The following is an 18,164-nucleotide window of genomic DNA, read 5'->3' on the forward strand; positions in this document are numbered from 1 at the left end:
CCGGGCGCAGGCGGCGGCGGCGGCGGCGGCGGGCGCGGAGCGGTTGGGGGCCGGCGCTCACCATGCCCTACAAGCTGAAGAAGGAGAAGGTGCGGCCCTGGGGGCGGCGGCGGCGCCGGGGGAGCTCCCGCGCGCGGCGCGGCGACCGACGGCTCGCTCCCGCCGCCCCTCCCCGGCGCGGCCTTCCCTCGGCTCAGCCCTCGGGCGGGGGCGCGCGCGGGGCTGTGGCCGGCAGGGGGCGGGGGCGCGGGCGCGCGCCCGCGGCGGGCGGGTCGGGTGGCGCAGGAGGGCGACGGGGGCGCGCGCGGGCCCGGGGGAGGCGGGCGGGGAGGGCGGGAGGGTGCGAGGGGAGGCCGGCGGTGCCTCCGTGCGAGCCCGGCCCGGCCCGGCCCGCCCTGCGCGCTCCGCCGGCCGCGGGGATGCTCCCGGTGGGGGAGGTACGGCCGCACCCGCGTCCTGGTCCCGCTGCTCCCTCCGCCGGCGGGGTGAGGGCCCGGATCCGCTTTTGCCGCCGCCCGGGGCGGCCGGGCCGGCGCTGTAGATGCCCTGGCACCGCGTATCTCCGATGGGGCCGCGCCCCGGGGAAGGGCTGGGTGGGCACGGGGCCCTGTCACCCGCAGGTGCCTCGCCGCGGTCAGCCTGCGGTGACCGGGACGGGAGGTGCCAGCATCGCTCCTGGGCTTGGGTCCGTGGCCTCGCCCTGGGCGTTAGCTGCCGGGGGAGCCATTCAGGGTGCCCTTCTCAGGGAAAATGGGCTGGGAATGGATGTCCGGAGCAGGGCGTGCTGCAGGAGTAGTCTGTGGCAGCACACACCTGAACTCTGCAGAGAGATGCTAAAATTCTGAACAAGGTAAAGTTTTCTCTGAATGTGTTATCATCCTTTCAGGAGTCTCCAAAGTCTACCAAAAGCACCACAAAGCCTGGCAGCAGCAGCAGCAGTAGCGGGAAGGATGGTGGGGCAGAGAATTCAGAAGAGGTAAGGCTTTCACATTGGGTACAGCAGTGTGCATGTACAACTCACCTTTGGGGAGGACTTAAATCTTTCATTTTAGCTACTTCAAGCTGTTCTACCAGATAACACATGTCACCAGGATCTTAAGAAGTCAGAGAAGAAAAATTGGCCCAAAGGGAACAATGACTATGGATGAGACTGGATGAGTCTCATACCCTACAGACCTGCAAAAAGACATTTGGCATGAAGCTAAGGGCAAGTGCTGCTCACAGAGGTGGGCAGGGCATGGCAAAGTTGGCTGCAGAAAGGGACAAGCCATGATTATCAACGAGGTGGAAGCCTGACAGATGGGAGCAGCTTCCGTGCTCCTGTAAAGCGCAAGAAACTCTGTTGTCACTTTGTGTCAGAGTGGGAGAGTAGTGAGAAGCAATAGGAGAAGATCTGTTCTTCTGAGGCGTTTTCTGGAGGAGTGAGATTAGGAAGTAATGGATAGGAGCACCTGAAAGAATAAACTGCTAGAGATTAAGTGGTTCTCCTTTGGTATAACAGCCTTGTTGCTGAACACAGCATTCCTCACAAGAAGGCACAGTCTGTATTCCCAGATGTGCAGTCTCACTCTCAGTTTTGATGTTGCCAAGGTAGATACATTAGAATGGCCTCAGCAGAATATGATGGTATGATAAGCCATCCTTAGAATTATTGCAAATTTGTGTTCAGTGGAACTTTTCTGGTAGTCCTGAGTTCGTCTGGCACTCAGGCAGTGGTTGTGGAATTTGAGAATTGGCTCAGAAGAATGCTGTATGCATGGCTGAGGAAGCATGTATGTATGTGTGGTTTATTTTTTTTTAATACTGCAGTTTGGCAAACAAGCTGTGCCACTTCTACATCCATAGAAGCCTGTGTGCTTCTTTGTCTGGAACACGTTGCGCTTGTAATTTGGAGGGTTGGGCATGGGAGACGTGTAGGGCTAATGAAGACGAGGAAGAAATGTGTAGTTCAGTGGCACGGTTGTAGTCAATGTTATTTTAGAGTCTACTCCAAAGCACAGATCTGCATTGCAGAGCCTCAGAAGATAACCCTTTTACGAGCCACTCAGTTTTGTGCTCATGCCTAACCTGCCATGTGGCCAGCAAGGAATCAGTGTCTAACTCTGTGTGCCTTGGAGCAGGCAGCAGTTTTGTAGATCCTCCATCCTGGCCTTTGCCTCTGTCCATTTTATTGTGTGCATACAGCTGAAAACAGCTTGGTGGAGAGCTGTCTGTGGGCTCCAAGGAAGTGAGAGAACTCCTGCATTGGCATTATGGGGTCAGACTTACCTTTTATTTATGTGGCACTCTTTGCTGAGTTCACAGCTCTGGAAAGATGTAGGAAAGCCTGGGTCTTGCAATGGGTAGCCAACAAAGCAGGTCACTCTGATGTGCCCCTCCAAATCAGCAGTGGGCTGTGGCACTGCTTTCCTGGTTACAAGTGGTGCAGTAAGAAGGGAAGAATGTCACAGGCTACAAGCTTTCTTCTGTGACCTGAAATGGCATGTAATGTTTGCCTGGGTGCAGAAGAAACTTAGACGTGATGTGTCTAAACTTCCCTCACACCCAGCCACTTCCTCATACTCCAGACAAAATCCAGCCCTCTTTTAAGATGGAAAGCTGGGTCTCCTTTGATCATAAGAACAGAGAGCAGAGCAGAAAGGAGACACCTCTGCAGTGTGTACTTCCACAGGTCTCTTCTTCCTTTCTCTGTTGAGTCTGCAGTGAAGTTTGTTCCCTTTTGGTGCTTTTCTATCTCTGGAGTACTCTGCTGCAGAATGGAAGAGAGCTCTTTGCTTGATAAGAAGAAATGTATACCAGTTTGAGTGCGATTTTCTTGCTCTTCAGGAAACACAGAAAGGTATTTTGACTTTCACATTGTGTGAGGAATTAGGTAATGTGTGCTGGGAGCAAAACTCCTTCCTTGTGTCAGAAGCAAGAGGTGGTTTGACTTGTGAAACGCTGGGAGTGGTATTGTCTGGTGGGGTTGATGTGCTGAGCCCAACCTGGATACCTTTGCTGCCATTGTGAGAGTTTCATGCCCTGTGAATTCCCCTGTGGAGTTACAGTTGGTTGGTTGCCTGCCTGTTCTAGGGTGAAAATTGGGTGCACTAAAGAGATCTATCCTTTTTCTTCATATCTCAATAGATGCTTAATGGGCTTGCAGCAGGGGAGCAGCATTTGGGCAGCCCTCTTCCAGTATGTGCTTTCCTCTCTCACGCTGTGCTCCATGGAGCAGGGGCAGGAATCAACTTTAATTTATCCTGGTATCAGAAAGTTGTGACTTGTTTTGCAGGCAACTTGTCTGGCTGGTGGGATGAGTAAAGCTTGTTGCAGAGCAGCTCTGTTTTGATGGATCTGGCCAAATGCAGTGGATGAGGAGCTCCTATGGGGATCTCTGTGGAGGGAGATGAAGAGGGTAGGAGTCAGTCCAGAACCCCCTAAGCAAAGTGCTTTGCTCTCTGCAGCGAAGGAGCTTTTAGTGGAGCTGATCTTGAAAAGCAGGCACATCCACAAGGGAAGGCAAGTGTTGGATTTCCTCTTAAGTACAGGGGTACTGCAGCGCTCTTTTAGTTTTACTCCAAGATGAGCATCCATCTGATGTGAACAGCCAGCAGAGCTTGGCCAACCCCTGGCTTTGAGGGGCAGTTTGCTTAGGAAGAGGCAAGGAACAGTGGAGTAAAACATGAGAGCAGGGAGTGGGAAATGAAAGGTGTGTTTAGTTCAGTCCCCCTGGAACATGATGAATATATGAATGCAGAGAATTTCTGTGTAAGCTGTTTAAGGAAAAAAGAGAAATAATGTCGGAGACCAAGGCAGCGTTGAATGAGAGGATGAGAAAGAGTTACTCCTCCTGGCCAGAAAGACTGGGAGAGGCAGCTGGGTGGGGAAGAGAGTTAATGACCTGGAAGTGGGAGCAGGCATTAGCAGCAGTAAAGAGGGGAGCTGCTCTGCAGCCTCAAGGGCAGCTTGGAGCCTTGCTGATGAGATTTGCAGCTCTGGGAGAGGGTGCACCTTTTCAGTGAGCTGCTGTATTTTCATGTTTTGCACATGTCTCCATGGGGCTTGTTACTGCAGTACCTGGAGTTCATTATTCAGAGACAGGCATTACAGTGCATTCATGTTACTTCTGAGGCAGAGAGCCTGATTTTAATAGGGTAGCTGTGTAACAGCAGACAAAGAGAGCAGGTACTGACTTGAGGGATGGGAAGGGAAGAGTCATCTGAGGAGGAGGAGCTGAGAGCAGATCTGGGCTGGGAAGCTTAGCAAGCAGGGGATGCTCAAGGGACCAGTGAGGCAGAAAGGGCTTCCCGAGTGGCGATGCACCCAGCTGCAGTAGGAGTGCCTGCAGAGGTGAGGTCATGCACGGGTAGGGGAGTGCAGGAGAAGCTAGCACAGCTCAGGATGGCTGGGGGAAGAGGATCTCTGTTCTCTGGGATGAAGAGGAATGGCACAGAGCAAGCTCAGGGCCTGGGGCTCATTGACTTGTGCAGGCAAGTTCCTAACAAGGAGGAGAGGTGGTGGGAAGCACTGGGGAGGAAGTGCTCTGGAGCCAGGGAGCCTGTGTGCTCGGTTTCATTTGGGGCCGGCCCGTCCTGTTGGCACAAGGAGCTGCTCCACTGCAGTGGGGAAAGTGGGGCTGCCCCTCTGTGCTTGGTCAAACACCTTTGTGCTATTCTCTGGTCACTTCAGCACGTGCAGTAACAGCCACAGCAAACAGTGTTCCCCAAGCTATTGGCTTTGCCATGGTGTGTGAGCCCTGCTTGTCAGGAGGGGGCTGAGCCTGCTCAGATGGAGGGGTGCCTGCAGCCAACGAGCAGTTGGCTGGTGTTGGTGTCAGGGAAAGAGGCTGTGCATGGAGAAAAAAGCTTTCAGGTTCAGTAGTCTGCTGTGTTTTCAGGGATGGAAACTTCAGAGAAGAAAGTGTTAGGAAACTTAAAATAAGCCTCTTCTGATTCATGTGGCCAAGGTAGGAGGTGTTGAAGGCAGCAGGACAACAGGCCTGCCACAGGAAGTACCTTCTGAAAGCAGGGATTCAACTTGATACCAGAAAGTGCCTGTACAAGCAGTCCATCATAAACTCTCTGGGGACTGCAGCATATGAGTATATCTGACCTCCCCAGCCATCAGTTTTTGTCTAGCAGTCTTGGTTGTGTGACTTTTGCATGTGCATGACTGTTTCTTAAATAGCTGGCAGCTGAACCTGAAGCTATGTTTTGTCTCTCTTCATGCAAGATGTTGAAGACTGTAGACTGTTGAAGCCTAGTGGCAAGGACTTTTCCAGCCCCCTGATGCAGCCTGTTCACATGCAGTAAACGCACCATGCTCTGAGCATTTGCCCGTGGTGTTTCTGGATGGGTGAGGAGTGCACAAGCGTGTCCCATCAGCTCAGAGGGCCCATGTGTCCTGCTTCCTTCAGTGTTACCTGGAAGGCCACCAGTTTCTCTTTGTACCATCTTTTCTCTGTGGTGGCTCAGCATTCAGATTTTTCCCTTCTTTCCTGTGGAAGGAGAATGATGCAGACCCAAGGACTCCCAAAGGCATCTGGACAGCAAGGCTCACTTGCCTTGATACCAAGTATTCAGAATTAACTTCTCAGTCTTGGAACCTGGCCAGCAAGGCTTTGTCCTGACTTAACTGAGCAGAGACCACTGTTCAGTATAAGTTGCCTCCAGTTTGTAGTCTGGGCCTGCTTTATTTGGCAGACACTGCTGTTTTTATCACAAGCTCATCTGGCTCCCTCCTCTCATCATGGGACAACGCTGCTCTGTGAAGGGAATCAAAACAAATGTAAACTGTAGAGAGTTCAAATCTTGTTGTCTCCCCCCACCTTGGCTTGGAGCTGAGGTTGAAACAGAACCACTCAGGATTTCCTTCAAACAGAGTCAGACCAGAACCAAAATCTTTCTGATTTCTCATTCAAAGTAATGACTTGACAAAAAAAAATGATGGTTTGTGTTGGGCCCTGTTTTCCCTGTTTTTCTTTGCACTTGCTCTATAGATCCCAATCGGTAGAGCACCATCTCCCTGTAGACAGCTTCTCCTGTTCCTTACCCTGCTGCCTTCCCACATGCTGCAGGTGCAGTAACTCTTGCTCTTGCACTGCTGTGCTGTGCTGCACCTCTTTGGAAACCAGTTCAGGGAAAGGACTGTGCAGAGTAGCTGCATCTCAGCTGGTCCTCACAGGAAGAGATTGGCCATCGGGAGGATGGAGAGCTCTGCTGAGCTCCTGCACTCCCTCAAAACGCTGCTGGTTGGTGTTCTGGTGAGGTGTGCATTTGTACCACTGTGCTCTATGTGGCAGCTGGGAATAATGGGGAAAGAAGGGGGTGATGTCCAAGGATTTCACTCACCTCTGCTGCCCATCCATTGTGCTATTCTTGTTGTATCCTAAACAGATTTATCCTGCAGCTCCTTGGCTTCATGTACCAACAGGAAGGAGGTGGCTCACGCAGCACAGCCAGGGTAGGCTGGGTGCTGTCTCCAGCTAATCCCTCTGCTTCCTGGCAGGATGTTGCCCTCTTTTGTGCTGAGTTTTCCATAGGTCTGGTCAGTGTGAAATTAAAGGATCAGTTATTGAGTCATTATGATCCAATTGGGACTTGAATGAGCAGAGCTTCAGCAAGGTTGGAAGAGAGCTGAGCTGAGCAAATACTGGCTTGAGTTTCTGGTCACATGCTAAACATGAGAAAGTGCCTCTGTTAGTGCAGTGTAACAAGAGTGTAGTGGGAGAGGAGAATGCAGGCAGAGAGTTTGTGTGGCTAGAAGGGGTGATGTGGGAAAAGCCCATCTACAGAAGTCCAGACAGCAGTGAGGCAGAGATGGAGAGAGCAGCCAGGATGCATTGGGAGAGCCCACAGCCTGGGACCTAAGGTTGCATATGTTTGTATGTATGGTCCATGCGGTTTGTAGATTAGATGCTCCTGGACCACAAATGGAGCAATGATTTTAGTAGTCTTCACTATTGCCTTTCCAAGGCCATTATGTCTGCTCTGTACTACACACTGCCTTTGTTTTTCCCAGGTGATTCCCTGCACAAGGACAAAGAAGCAAATTGCTGGTTTCTAAGCTTGCTTGTTGTGTGTTGTACATAGTGCTGCAATCAGAGACAGCAGCATGCCAAGATTTCTGTTTGGACCACAGAAAGTTCTTATTGCTGCTGCATGTAACGTGTTACAAGATGTGACTTCACTTTCCATATCCATGGCACTCACTGTGCTGAGAGGCTCCGGTGTCTTTGTGGTACCTCACAGACATGAGTAAAACTGATGTTTGCTTTGCAGATATGCAACAAATGCAACCAACAGCTCTAGAGCTGGCAGGAACACGTGAGATGCACTCAACTGCAAGTGCAACAGTGAAGAACCTGCCCAGTTTCTTCATTCCAAGAAAATGTTGATGTTCTCTCCTTATGAGGTTTGTAGGTAAAGCTTCTGAGTTGTTTTACTCTCTTCTCCCCCATCAGGCCCAGCAGCCGCAGCAGCAGCCGCAGCAGCAGCCACAGCAGCAGCCACAGCAGCAGCAGCCGCAACAGCAGCCAACTTCAAATAAGCGGCCCAGTAACAGCGCTCCCCCCCCAACCCAGCTGAATAAAATCAAGTACTCAGGGGGACCCCAGATTGTGAAGAAGGAGCGCCGGCACAGCTCTTCCCGTTTCAATCTGAGCAAAAACCGGGAACTGCAAAAACTCCCAGCCCTTAAAGGTAAAGAGGCAGTGGGGTGGGAGCTGTATGACAAGCTGCAGTTTCTCCAGGCAGAGTGTGGTGGTGTAAGGGCTCTTCCCAAAGCAACCAAGTGTCCAGCTAGTTTTATGGGCAGCAAGGATGGTTCTGGGAAAGGTGCTCGGCTTGTTAGCAGGTAGAGAATTGATGGATGGCCTAAAATAATCAGAGTATTCTCAATGCAAACTTCATACTTACCTTCCTATTTGAGCTATTTAAACCCTTATGCTCTATGTACTGAGGGTTGCCTCAGATTCTTCAGCAGGTTGTGCAGGAAGGCGGTGAAGTGCAGAGACCTTGGTGCAGATTGTCCTTGGTTCCTACATCCATCCATTCCTGGGAAAGGACCAGGCCTTCTCCTCATTGTGTTTCCATTGCAAATTATGATAGCGGAATTGAACCTGTCCACGTTAGGGGAGCTTGGTATTAGCACTTAGTGTACATTATGTTGCAATTAAACATGAGTGTGGGCAAGGAGAAAGCATTTTCAGCAGTGACTGCGCCAGAGCCATTGCTGAGGTTGCTCACGGACACAGACAAGCTTTTGAGGAAGGGCACCTGCCTTGCAGCTCAGTAGCATTCTGCTAAGTTTGTGTCATTGGCCAAGGCAGTGTGTAGTTTCCAGTTGTATCAGAAAGAGAATCTGTTAATGTACAGCTCCTGCAACCCTGGCCCCTCTCTTCTGCCTTATTCTCTGGGAGGAGGGTCAGGCTACAGTGTGTGCTGCCCAGCTCCCTTTGTGTCTCTGTGGTGCAGGACGTGGCTGTCACTGGTCTGTGATGGGAGCTGGTTGAGTTCCTTTTTCAGTGTACTCTGTACAGGGAGGAAAGAGATCAGTGCTTATCAGGTTAGAAACTGCTACCATGTTTGAAATCCACTCATGGGATAGTTGCTTCAGAGGCCCTGCAGTCTCTCTGGCTCCTTTGTCCCATGTCCATTGCAGGGATAACACTGCCTCTCCCTCTTCACCACCAACAATTCAAGGGGAATGTGACGGGGGAGGGGGAAACCACAGGGAGCAAACCACAGTGATACCTGGGGAAACCAGGAGGATGTTCTGCCTGGCTCCAAGGACAGATGTCCCTGCTTTCTCTGACAGATGCTCCTCCACACGAACGAGAAGAGCTTTTCATCCAGAAGCTGCGGCAGTGCTGTGTTCTTTTTGACTTCATCTCTGACCCCCTCAGTGACCTGAAGTTCAAGGAGGTGAAGCGAGCAGGTCTCAATGAGATGGTGGAATACATCACACACAACCGTGATGTCGTCACCGAGGCCATCTATCCTGAAGCTGTTATCATGGTAGGGCATGGAGCCAGTGTTTGTGTGGCTTGTGTGCCAAAGAAATAGGGAAGTGTGGGAGGAGGAGGGGATAGGGATTTGTCAGAGAGGAGTGTGACCCCAGTCCTACCCATTCCTTGTCTACCCACCTCCAGAAAGAGAAGTGTGTGTAGAGGTGGTGGTAGTGACAGTGCCTGCTGTGGGGAGAGGTGGAAGCTCTTGTCTCCGGCAGAGATGGCACTTGGGGAAGGAAGTCCTGTGCAGACTATAACCCTACAGCCTGCAGGAAGGGATCAGTGTGTGGGCACAGCTGTGACAAATCACAATGTGTTGCACTGCAGTGAAGGATTTGCTATGTGGAGGACCATCATGAGGTGTCAGAATGTCATTCATGCACTCTGTCACTCACTTCAGTTTTCAGTGAACCTCTTCCGGACACTCCCACCATCGTCCAATCCCACAGGAGCAGAGTTTGACCCTGAAGAAGATGAGCCTACATTAGAGGCTGCCTGGCCACACCTTCAGGTGAGGAGGGGTGGGGAATATAGGTCTGGTGAATTTATCTCCAGGAAGTCGAGAGTCCATGTGGAGCTGGAGCCTGCCAGCCCTGCCACTGCTGCTTCACCAGCCTGCAAGGGTTCCTGCAGAAAGACCAGGGCTGCCACCCAGGGGTCAGAGGTGGCTCTTAGGCAGTGCAGGAGGCAAGGGTGTCCTGGGAACTGGCTGATGCCTGTGTGCAACATTCACTTGCAGATGGCCTTAAGACAGACTGGGTGAAAAGGGTTAGGAAAGTGACAGTGAGCATGGTTTAGCAGAGCTCAGCAGTACAAGTCAGGAGGAAAGCTCCAGGCACTTGCACAGGGATGTGTTGTCAAGCAGACAAAGGCAGAAAACGGGGCAGGTACTGCAGAATGAAGCAGAAAATACAGAGAAGAAATAAGGTGTCATTCTGCAGCACTGGTTAATCACTTCTCACTGCTGCAGTTGACATAGGCATGCGAGCGTTGATAGAAACACCGTGTCCTCAGCACCAGAGTGCTATGAATGCTAGGCAGCATTTGTTTCTAAGAATTGAGTCAGCAGCCAGCATGGATTTGTGGCAACTGAATGCTGAGCTTTTTGTTCAGCACCTCAGGTTTTTTTTACTGCTGTCCTTGGCAGGTAGGCCCTACCTGTGGGTGCACGGTCCTATCATTCCTTCAATCCCAAAGTCAGGCCTTTCAAATGCACCAATCTTGTTTGGCCTAGTGGCCCCTCAGAACCACTAGGTGGGATGGATGAGAGTGGACTCATCCCTCTCAGAGAACAGCAGGACCAGAAGTTGATGTTTCAGCACTGACAGCCTTCTTAAAGCAAGCTGCCCTTTGTTTTCCAAGTGGGACACAGCATGCAGTTCTCCTGGCCTGGTGAGGCCAAGCCAACCTTGAGTCAGTACCCAGGAGGCAGAGGACACTGCATGTTTTCCTGGGGTCCGTTTCATTTCTCTGCTCTTCTGTTGTTCCTTGGCGTGTCTCAAGGGCATCCAGTGAGTCTGAGCCTTTGCCGTCTCTGGAGGTTTCTGTTCTCTGTAGAGATATGTGCTGAAGATGTGAGAAGAGTTTCCCAGGCCTAGTGTCTTAATCTGAGTAGGTGGGTGTTATCTTTGGAGGGACCTGAGGTGATGAGGTCTCATGCAGATTTGGATAGTTACGTGCCACCAGAGACCCCTGCCCATTAAAGCAAGGGCAGCTGAGTTGATCTGGGTAAGGAAACACTGGGGTTTTTGCTCCTGTTCAGGCTTCCCAGCCTTTCCCTGAATCCTTAAGGAGAAGGAAAACATAAAATCTGAAGTAAACACTGGTGAGAGGACAGGGGGATTTCTAAGTAATCTCTCCTTTTTCCCCCACAGCTGGTGTATGAGTTCTTCCTCAGGTTCCTGGAATCACCTGACTTTCAACCAAATGTAGCCAAGAAATACATTGACCAGAAGTTTGTGCTCTCTGTAAGTAATTGCTGCCCCTGCCACTGTGCACCACCTTTGTGAAGGACATGCAGCAGATTTTGGTGCTTGATGATGTGACTTCTCTGTATTTGTTTTGAATGAGCAGACAGAATTTTCTGTGCAGGGCAAGACTGCGTGCGAGCTGTAGTCACTGGAACTCATAACTCATTGTATAGGTGGAGAGGGGCACAGGGGCCTTGCAGGGGAAATCTGGGGATGTGCAGCTTTGTAGAAAGTGCAGGCCATTACTGTGTTTCTGAAGGTGAGAGAAGTGATGATGGTTCCAGCTTGTGACTAGGAGGTCACGTGTTTCAGGGAAATGACCACTGTGCTCAGGGTGCTGAAGGCATCACTTGACTGAAAGAGCTGTTTTTGCCAAGCATGAGCAGTGCCTGGTGTTGGTGGTAGCTTTGCTCAGACAGGCAGTATGCAGGCACTGACTGAATTTCTCTCCTCACAGCTGCTGGATCTCTTTGACAGTGAAGACCCCAGAGAACGAGACTTCCTAAAGACTATTCTGCACAGGATCTACGGGAAGTTCCTGGGTCTGAGAGCATATGTGAGGAGGCAGATCAATAACATATTTTACAGGTGAGGTCTTTCTTAGTACCATTTAGACTCCCTGTCTCCAGCATTTTTCCTTCATCTTGCTTATCAAACTGTATCCAGTATTTGGCAATGACCTCTCATCCTTCTCTTTAGGTTTATCTATGAAACAGAACACCACAATGGGATTGCAGAGCTACTGGAGATCCTGGGAAGGTAAGGCCACTTTTGCAAGTCCCAGAGGACCCATAATGAGTGAGGCCTCCCAGCCCAGTGTGCTGTGTGAACAGGCAGTGCCTTCCTTCAGCAGTCCTTGCAGGAGGCACCTCTTCCAGAGAATCTCAGTCTGACAGAGCATAAACTAAAGTACTCTCCAGCCTGCTGATAAATACAGTGGTAGCCTTCTCCTCCCCAGATCTATCTCCTGTTCTTTTGAGTTTGAGTCCAGTCACACTTGCTATCTTGCCTCAGCAGGCAGTAAAAGAGAAGAGCTCCTCACAGCTCTGAGAAGCCTTAGCAATGGGCAGCCTTCTCCCGGGTTTCAGCTTCCCTTCTGTTTGTGGCCTTGTTATTCTGCCACCCTCCTCTTTTGTAAAGCAAAATACTCAAGCAATGAGCTGCTTCAGTGCTGGCCTTCCCCAGAGGTTGTGCCTAAGTGTGTGTGGGCTCAGCCTGGCACAGGACAGAGCAGAGTCCAGGCTCCATCAGAGGCTTTTCCCTGTGGTGTCTGCCAAGAGCACTCTCGCTGAGCACGTTGTGCAGGCTGGGCTGCAGCAACCATGCTTTTGGGGGATGCTTCCTCAAGGGGCTGGTGAGAGCTAGTATGTGTTGTGAGGTGAGAGACACTGTATTTCTCCTGGGTAAAAACTTTAACAAGATTCTTGTTTCTTCTCAGCATAATCAATGGATTTGCTTTGCCTCTGAAGGAAGAGCACAAGATGTTTCTCATCAGAGTCTTGTTACCACTGCACAAAGTGAAGTCTCTCAGTGTGTACCATCCACAGGTGAGAAGTGCTTCAAGTTCCTGGGGCAGATTGGGATTTTGCAAAAGCTTATAGCTATTATAAGCTCTATATATTTATATTAGTTTCTAAGCTAATTGTTTATAGCTATTCACCAGGCCACATTACTGCATTTTACAGAGTTCTTGCTGTGAGGTGTTCTGGGCTCTGCACTAGTCCCATACTGTAGTGGTTGTCCTATTCTTGTGGTGTCTGGGCCTGTGCCATTGGATGATAGGAGGGTATCCTGACATTTCCCCCTGTCGTAATGCTGTGGCTTGCTTTGTCTTTCTGTGCTGGAAGCTTGTGAAATATTGGGGGCCTGCTGAAATCAGAGAGGGAAATTTCCTAGCTGCAGTCATCAGCTTGTGCATGTGGTGTATCAGCTGTTAGTCACCACTGAGATATGTGGAGAAGTTGGTGTGCTAGTCTGCTAGGTTGGTTTAGAGATTAATTTCTTCCAATTTTGAGTACATAACAGAAGACTAAAGAAGATCACAACTTGGGATAGGAAGTGAAAAAATATGGGTACTCAGTAGAGATGTCTGTTCTCTCAGCCCTGTTTCTATGGGGCAGGGCTTTGGGTCAGTCAGGTTTGTTCCTCCCCATTGCGTGCAGCTGTGCTTGCATCTGAATGTATCAGCTGTGGACTGCTCTGGGTGACTGAAGTTTTATCCTTTAAATTGCACAAATGTCCTGAGCTCAGGCCCTGCCTGCTTGGTCTTAAAGCCTTCACTTGCCATCAGAAAACTGGATTTGTTTAGAGCTGCAACATAATGGGCATGATGTTACTTCCAGTCTAGTGGATGGGGCACTTTAATCTCAGGTACACTTGAGGAAGCTCTAATCTTGCCATGTGTTTTTCCTGCAGCTGGCGTACTGTGTTGTACAGTTCTTGGAGAAAGACAGCAGCTTGACAGAGCCAGTGAGTAACCTTGCTTCACTTCTGTGTGATAGTCAAGTCCCAAAACGCTTCACAGCTTCCTTAGAACAGCCTTTTTTCACCCTTTCTGTAAAGAGGCTGGGAATCAGTGGTATTGTTTACTGGGTTTGCCTGGCTTCCTGTGGACAGAAGGGGCTGTACTGCTCATGTGCAAGCCTTTAGCATGCTCTCCTGGAAGCTTCAGGAAGGTGGACTGTAGTCTTCCTTTGTGCTTCAGATCTTGGTGTAGCAGAAGGAACAGGATACCAAGCTGTTCTTCCAGGGCAGAGCTTCTGGCTAATGAGAGGTGCTGCAGAGACGAAATACATGACCATCTGGTAGAACCAGAGCTTGTGGGAGCCTTGAAATAGTAAGAGTCCCCTCCACACTGCTGGAGTTGGCTGCAGAATTGTAGGGATGAGGTTAGGAACCTGGGACACGAGGTCTTAAGCGTGCTGCTGTTCCTTCATGAAAGTATTCTCCTTCCAGCCTTAGCATCAGTTTGCTACCTTCATAGAGATAAGTCACATTGTAGACACATTTGCCTTCAGGATATAGTGCTGGGGACCAGCAGATTCTAAAATGTGAGCAGTGTCGATGGAGACCTCACATATTTTAGTTACTGGCTGCACGGACCTGCGGTGTTAACCAGGCTAAGTGCCAGCTTGGCAGAGGGTGCAAGAAGGAGACAAGTGTTTCTCCACCCACTGCAGGCCAGGAAATGTCTTCTACAGAGCTGAGCTTCACAGGCTCAAAACAGCAGATGGGCAGAGAACACATACTTCTGTCACTGTAGCAGGGAGCACCAAAAGTGTGAGTGTTTTAATGAGTAATGCTGGCTGAGGTCGTTCTGTTCTCTGGCTGAAATGTGTGTGCTCATGGTGAGCCTGCCTGTGCTGGGTAGAAGCTGGTCAGCTGTTGTCAGCTTTCTGGCTCCACAGCTCTGACATCAGCAGTGCTGAAGCAGACCTCCTAGTTTTCCTTTAAATATGGGTCCTCCATTTCCTTTGTTCCCAAAAGCCTGCTCTGAAACAAGCTGCATAAAGTAGCTTCCTGATAATGTTGAGTGCTTCCTGTGGCGGACATCCAGTCCAACAGCCTCCTGCCAAAGCACCTCCTAGGGTGAGGGAGAAGAAAGAAATAGAAATCTGTCAATATTTCCAGGATTCACTTTGCATTATCTTATTCAGATAATAAAGCTCCACAGCTCATCACTGTTTCCTGGATAACAGTTTAGTGGCCCCTGGATTACAGACCCAGGTCTGGTTTGGTGCTTGTAGAAAGCAGTGGAATGACCCAATTTCATTACCTTCAGTGGGTGTTGTGTCTCAACCAGACATACCAAGGCCATATTGCCACACCTTGTGTTCTGTTGAAGCACCTTGCTTGTGAAGGTTTTGAATAGACCCCCAAGATGACTGGTGTTACTGAAGTGTGGAAGAATTACAGGGTTTGTGCATCAGCAAGAGTCTGAATGCACCGGGACATGTTACCAGCAGTGCTGGAAGGAGGCCAGATTACTCCCTGGGTCCACACTTGCCTCAAATGGGCCTTCCAGCAGCTTGCTCAGCAAGGCTTGACATGGTAGCTCTTGCCTTAACAGCAGTCTGAAAGACTGCCAGGTGAGCAAGGCCTCAGATGTGCTTGGTATTAGCAAACACAGACTCCACACACCTCACACCACCTTAGTTGTAGGTGAAATTGCTTCTGAGTCACTGAAGCTAACTCTTACCTGAATGGCAGACATGAGTAATGACAAACACGGGGATAATGAACTGCTGGCTTCTCAAGCCTTGAGTTGGCAGAAACATAATGCTCAGATATCTCTAATCCTGCTGTTGCATTGCCCACTACTGTCCCTCTGCTGCTCTGAACTTCCTCTCAAGTGCTGGCTTTAGGATCAGGTAGATGAAATACAGAGGTTTGAAAGGGCAGCCCCTATGGCCAGCTGTGTGTAACTCTAGTGTCCACAGAGTAAACATTTCTTCTTCCAACAGAGTGAAGATCTGCAGCATCTTGAATCCTGCCTTTGCAGTGTCTAGAAGCAGATGGGTAGGACAGGAAGCAGTATTAAAAATTAATAAATAAAATCTAGTGAGATATAGCCCTTCTCTATCTTGTAAGCAGGATTTTACTCAGCCAGAAGTTGCATCTGTGTTGTTGTATTTAATTATAACTATTAGATGTCAACTCCATAAACTTGTCTGCTCCATTCTGGAGTCTGTTTGGACTTCAAGTCTCCACAAAGTCTTGCAAGAATGAGTTCCATAATCCAGCTACTTCTATGTAAAGTAAAATTTCCTTTCTTTGTCCCAAACCCATCCGTTGCATTATTTTTTCGGTGCTCCCCAGTATTCAAGCTCTGTAGTCTTTTGAATAATAACTCTTCAGAGACCTTCTGCATAGCATTTCCAATTTTATTAGTTGATCTTCCATGGTTACTTTGCACTGTCTGCCAGCTGCTGTCCAGTCCAGTTTCACCCTTCTGTGTTAAGCTGTGTTTGGGGATATAAAGTGATTCTAAGCTTTGTGCTTGTAATATGAAATCATAGCAGCCTAGGTAGAGCTGTTGCCATGAGTGTAACTTGGGAGAGTTTGGGCTTTTGTCTTCTTTCTTCCCTGGTCACCCACCCTGGCTTTCTGAGAAAATCTGTTGCGTTACTTCCTCCCCTCTGCTGTTGTGACTAGACACTTAAAAATGTATTTTGCAGCTGGTGTTAACTTTGAGCTTCTAACACTGTCTCTGTACACTTCCCACTCAGGTGATTGTGGGCTTGCTGAAGTTCTGGCCAAAAACTCACAGTCCCAAAGAGGTGATGTTTTTAAATGAGCTGGAGGAGATCCTGGACGTGATTGAGCCATCAGAGTTTGTGAAAGTTATGGAGCCCTTGTTCAGGCAGTTGGCCAAATGTGTTTCCAGCCCACACTTCCAGGTAAATTACAGCTCAGGGAGGGGATAGAGCATTGACTTGTGATCCACTTGGCATGTGAGGGTAACACCACAGTTTTTGGACTTGTACTTGGCACGTGGAGGTGTGACCAGGGTGAGTATTGGGGTGACATGTGGTGGGAAGCAGTGAGAATCGTCACCACAACCACAGGGTGAGCTCATCCAAAGAGGAAACAGAGTGGATCAGCACAGCCTCTCCTGCTGCTCTGTGCTGTTCAGCACCAGGTATTGCAGCAGGCTGGGGCTGGAGCACAGGTGCTTTGCCACCTCCTGTTTTGGCTAGCAAGGACAGAGGAGATCCATCCAGGGTCACCCTGTTCAAGTAAAACCAAACACTCTGCAGTGTTGGAGGGAGGCCAACCAAAGAGACTGTGCAGGAAAGGTCCTTTGTTTTATTCTGGCATAGGTAGTAAAGAGTGATGTATACTGGAGAAGTGCTGGAGTCTGCTTCTTCCTTGTTTTCACTGAAGGGAAACTGGTTGTAGTAGCTAGCTGATATAATCTCTGTGGATGGTAGTCTTAAGGATTAAAATGTACAGGGTGGTAGGACCTGCTAGTAGCTCCTAGCAAGTGTTCTTGCCTCACTGTTTTAGAGTGCCCAGGAAGAAGACAGCTTGCTGGGGAAACACATGGTTGACCCAGGTATAGGTGGAGTGTTAAAGAAGAAGTGACACAGCCATCTCCCAAGTGAGAGTGACTGCACAGTGAGGCAGGCTGGCTTCAGTCCATCTTTTAGTATAGAGAGGTACAAAGTCGTGTGTTTACAAGCCAAAAATAAGGTCAGTCTAGGTCACACATGTATGTAAAAAATCAGTTTCCTTTAAAGGACTAGAGGAGCATGATGGAAACCAGCTGGACGTGGATTACTGGTGTGGTGATGGGAACCAAAGGACTAATGTGACCTTTGGGTGTGGAGGGAACTACCAGAGGGAGCTAAGGAGCTTGAATAAAGTAGGGTAAAGGCTGGAGGAGACACATCCTGTACTTGATAGCAGCCCTCATCAGCTGCCAAACTCTGAAGAACAATACGGAGAAACCCGGAGAAGCTGCAAACACTTTACAGCCTAAGAAAATTAATTCCAAAGGTGTCCCATATGGTCAGGCTGAACAGTCTACAGCTTGTCTGAAGAGCAAAATTAGGAATCGACTTCTTGGTGAGTCTGAGCACCTTGGTGGGAATGAGTTTCCTCTGAGTGGATTGTGTGTTAATCTAGCAGAAAAAGGCTTAACCAGATCTTGAAAACCAAAAGCTAGGTAAGCGAAAACAAAGTGAGTTTCATTTCATTTACTTGTGTGGAACAATATGTTAAGGGGATATAGCAAATTCTGCACTACCTGAAATATAAAACTGAGTCTCTTTTCCTAGGTTTTTAAGCCATTCTCAAGCCAGCACTAAATGCAGAAATTAGCCTGCATTATCTGTCACTGTGTGCAAACCTGTTAGACTTGTTTGTCTTGTTAGAGCAGGATGGCTGCCCCAAGATTTTCCATATTTTCACCCTTACTAAATCAAGGGCTTGAATTGTGGGACTGGTGACTGAAGCATGATTCAAAGCCCTGAGAGACTCTGTTGTGGGAAAGCCAGGGAGGAATGGAACTTCAGAGAGGACAGTCTGAGGAAAGGCTTGGAGCTAATCTGAATTGAGACCTGGAGTAGATGACATTACTGTTGTCAAGTGCTGTGTAAAGGGTGTTGGAGTCATCCCTATACTGACAGTAGGCTTGTCCATTCAAGACCATGGGGTTTTTCTCAGAAAAGTGTGAAGTGTCTAGCAGAGGCTAAGGC

The 18,164-nt window shown here is 49.4% G+C and overlaps 1 protein-coding gene across 2 annotated transcripts in view; it reads left to right on the forward strand.

Annotated features, from left to right (window-relative positions):
* The window catches only part of PPP2R5D (protein phosphatase 2 regulatory subunit B'delta), a 27,605-nt gene continuing 9,441 nt past the window's right edge, over window positions 1-18,164 (forward strand). The window contains exons 1-11 of one of the 2 annotated variants that reach the window (XM_039568267.1): window positions 1-89; window positions 887-976; window positions 7,445-7,682; window positions 8,800-8,999; window positions 9,393-9,503; window positions 10,867-10,959; window positions 11,420-11,550; window positions 11,662-11,721; window positions 12,401-12,509; window positions 13,378-13,431; window positions 16,191-16,361. In XM_039568267.1, the coding sequence (XP_039424201.1) occupies window positions 63-89; window positions 887-976; window positions 7,445-7,682; window positions 8,800-8,999; window positions 9,393-9,503; window positions 10,867-10,959; window positions 11,420-11,550; window positions 11,662-11,721; window positions 12,401-12,509; window positions 13,378-13,431; window positions 16,191-16,361 (1,284 nt within the window). In that variant the 5' untranslated portion in view covers window positions 1-62. Of the gene's footprint in view, window positions 90-358; window positions 438-886; window positions 977-7,444; window positions 7,683-8,799; window positions 9,000-9,392; window positions 9,504-10,866; window positions 10,960-11,419; window positions 11,551-11,661; window positions 11,722-12,400; window positions 12,510-13,377; window positions 13,432-16,190; window positions 16,362-18,164 lie in introns of those variants that run through there. The other variant, XM_039568269.1, reaches the window with a different exon arrangement.

Source organism: Corvus cornix, chromosome 3 (assembly GCF_000738735.6).
Source record: "Corvus cornix cornix isolate S_Up_H32 chromosome 3, ASM73873v5, whole genome shotgun sequence".
Classification (NCBI taxonomy): domain Eukaryota; kingdom Metazoa; phylum Chordata; class Aves; order Passeriformes; family Corvidae; genus Corvus; species Corvus cornix.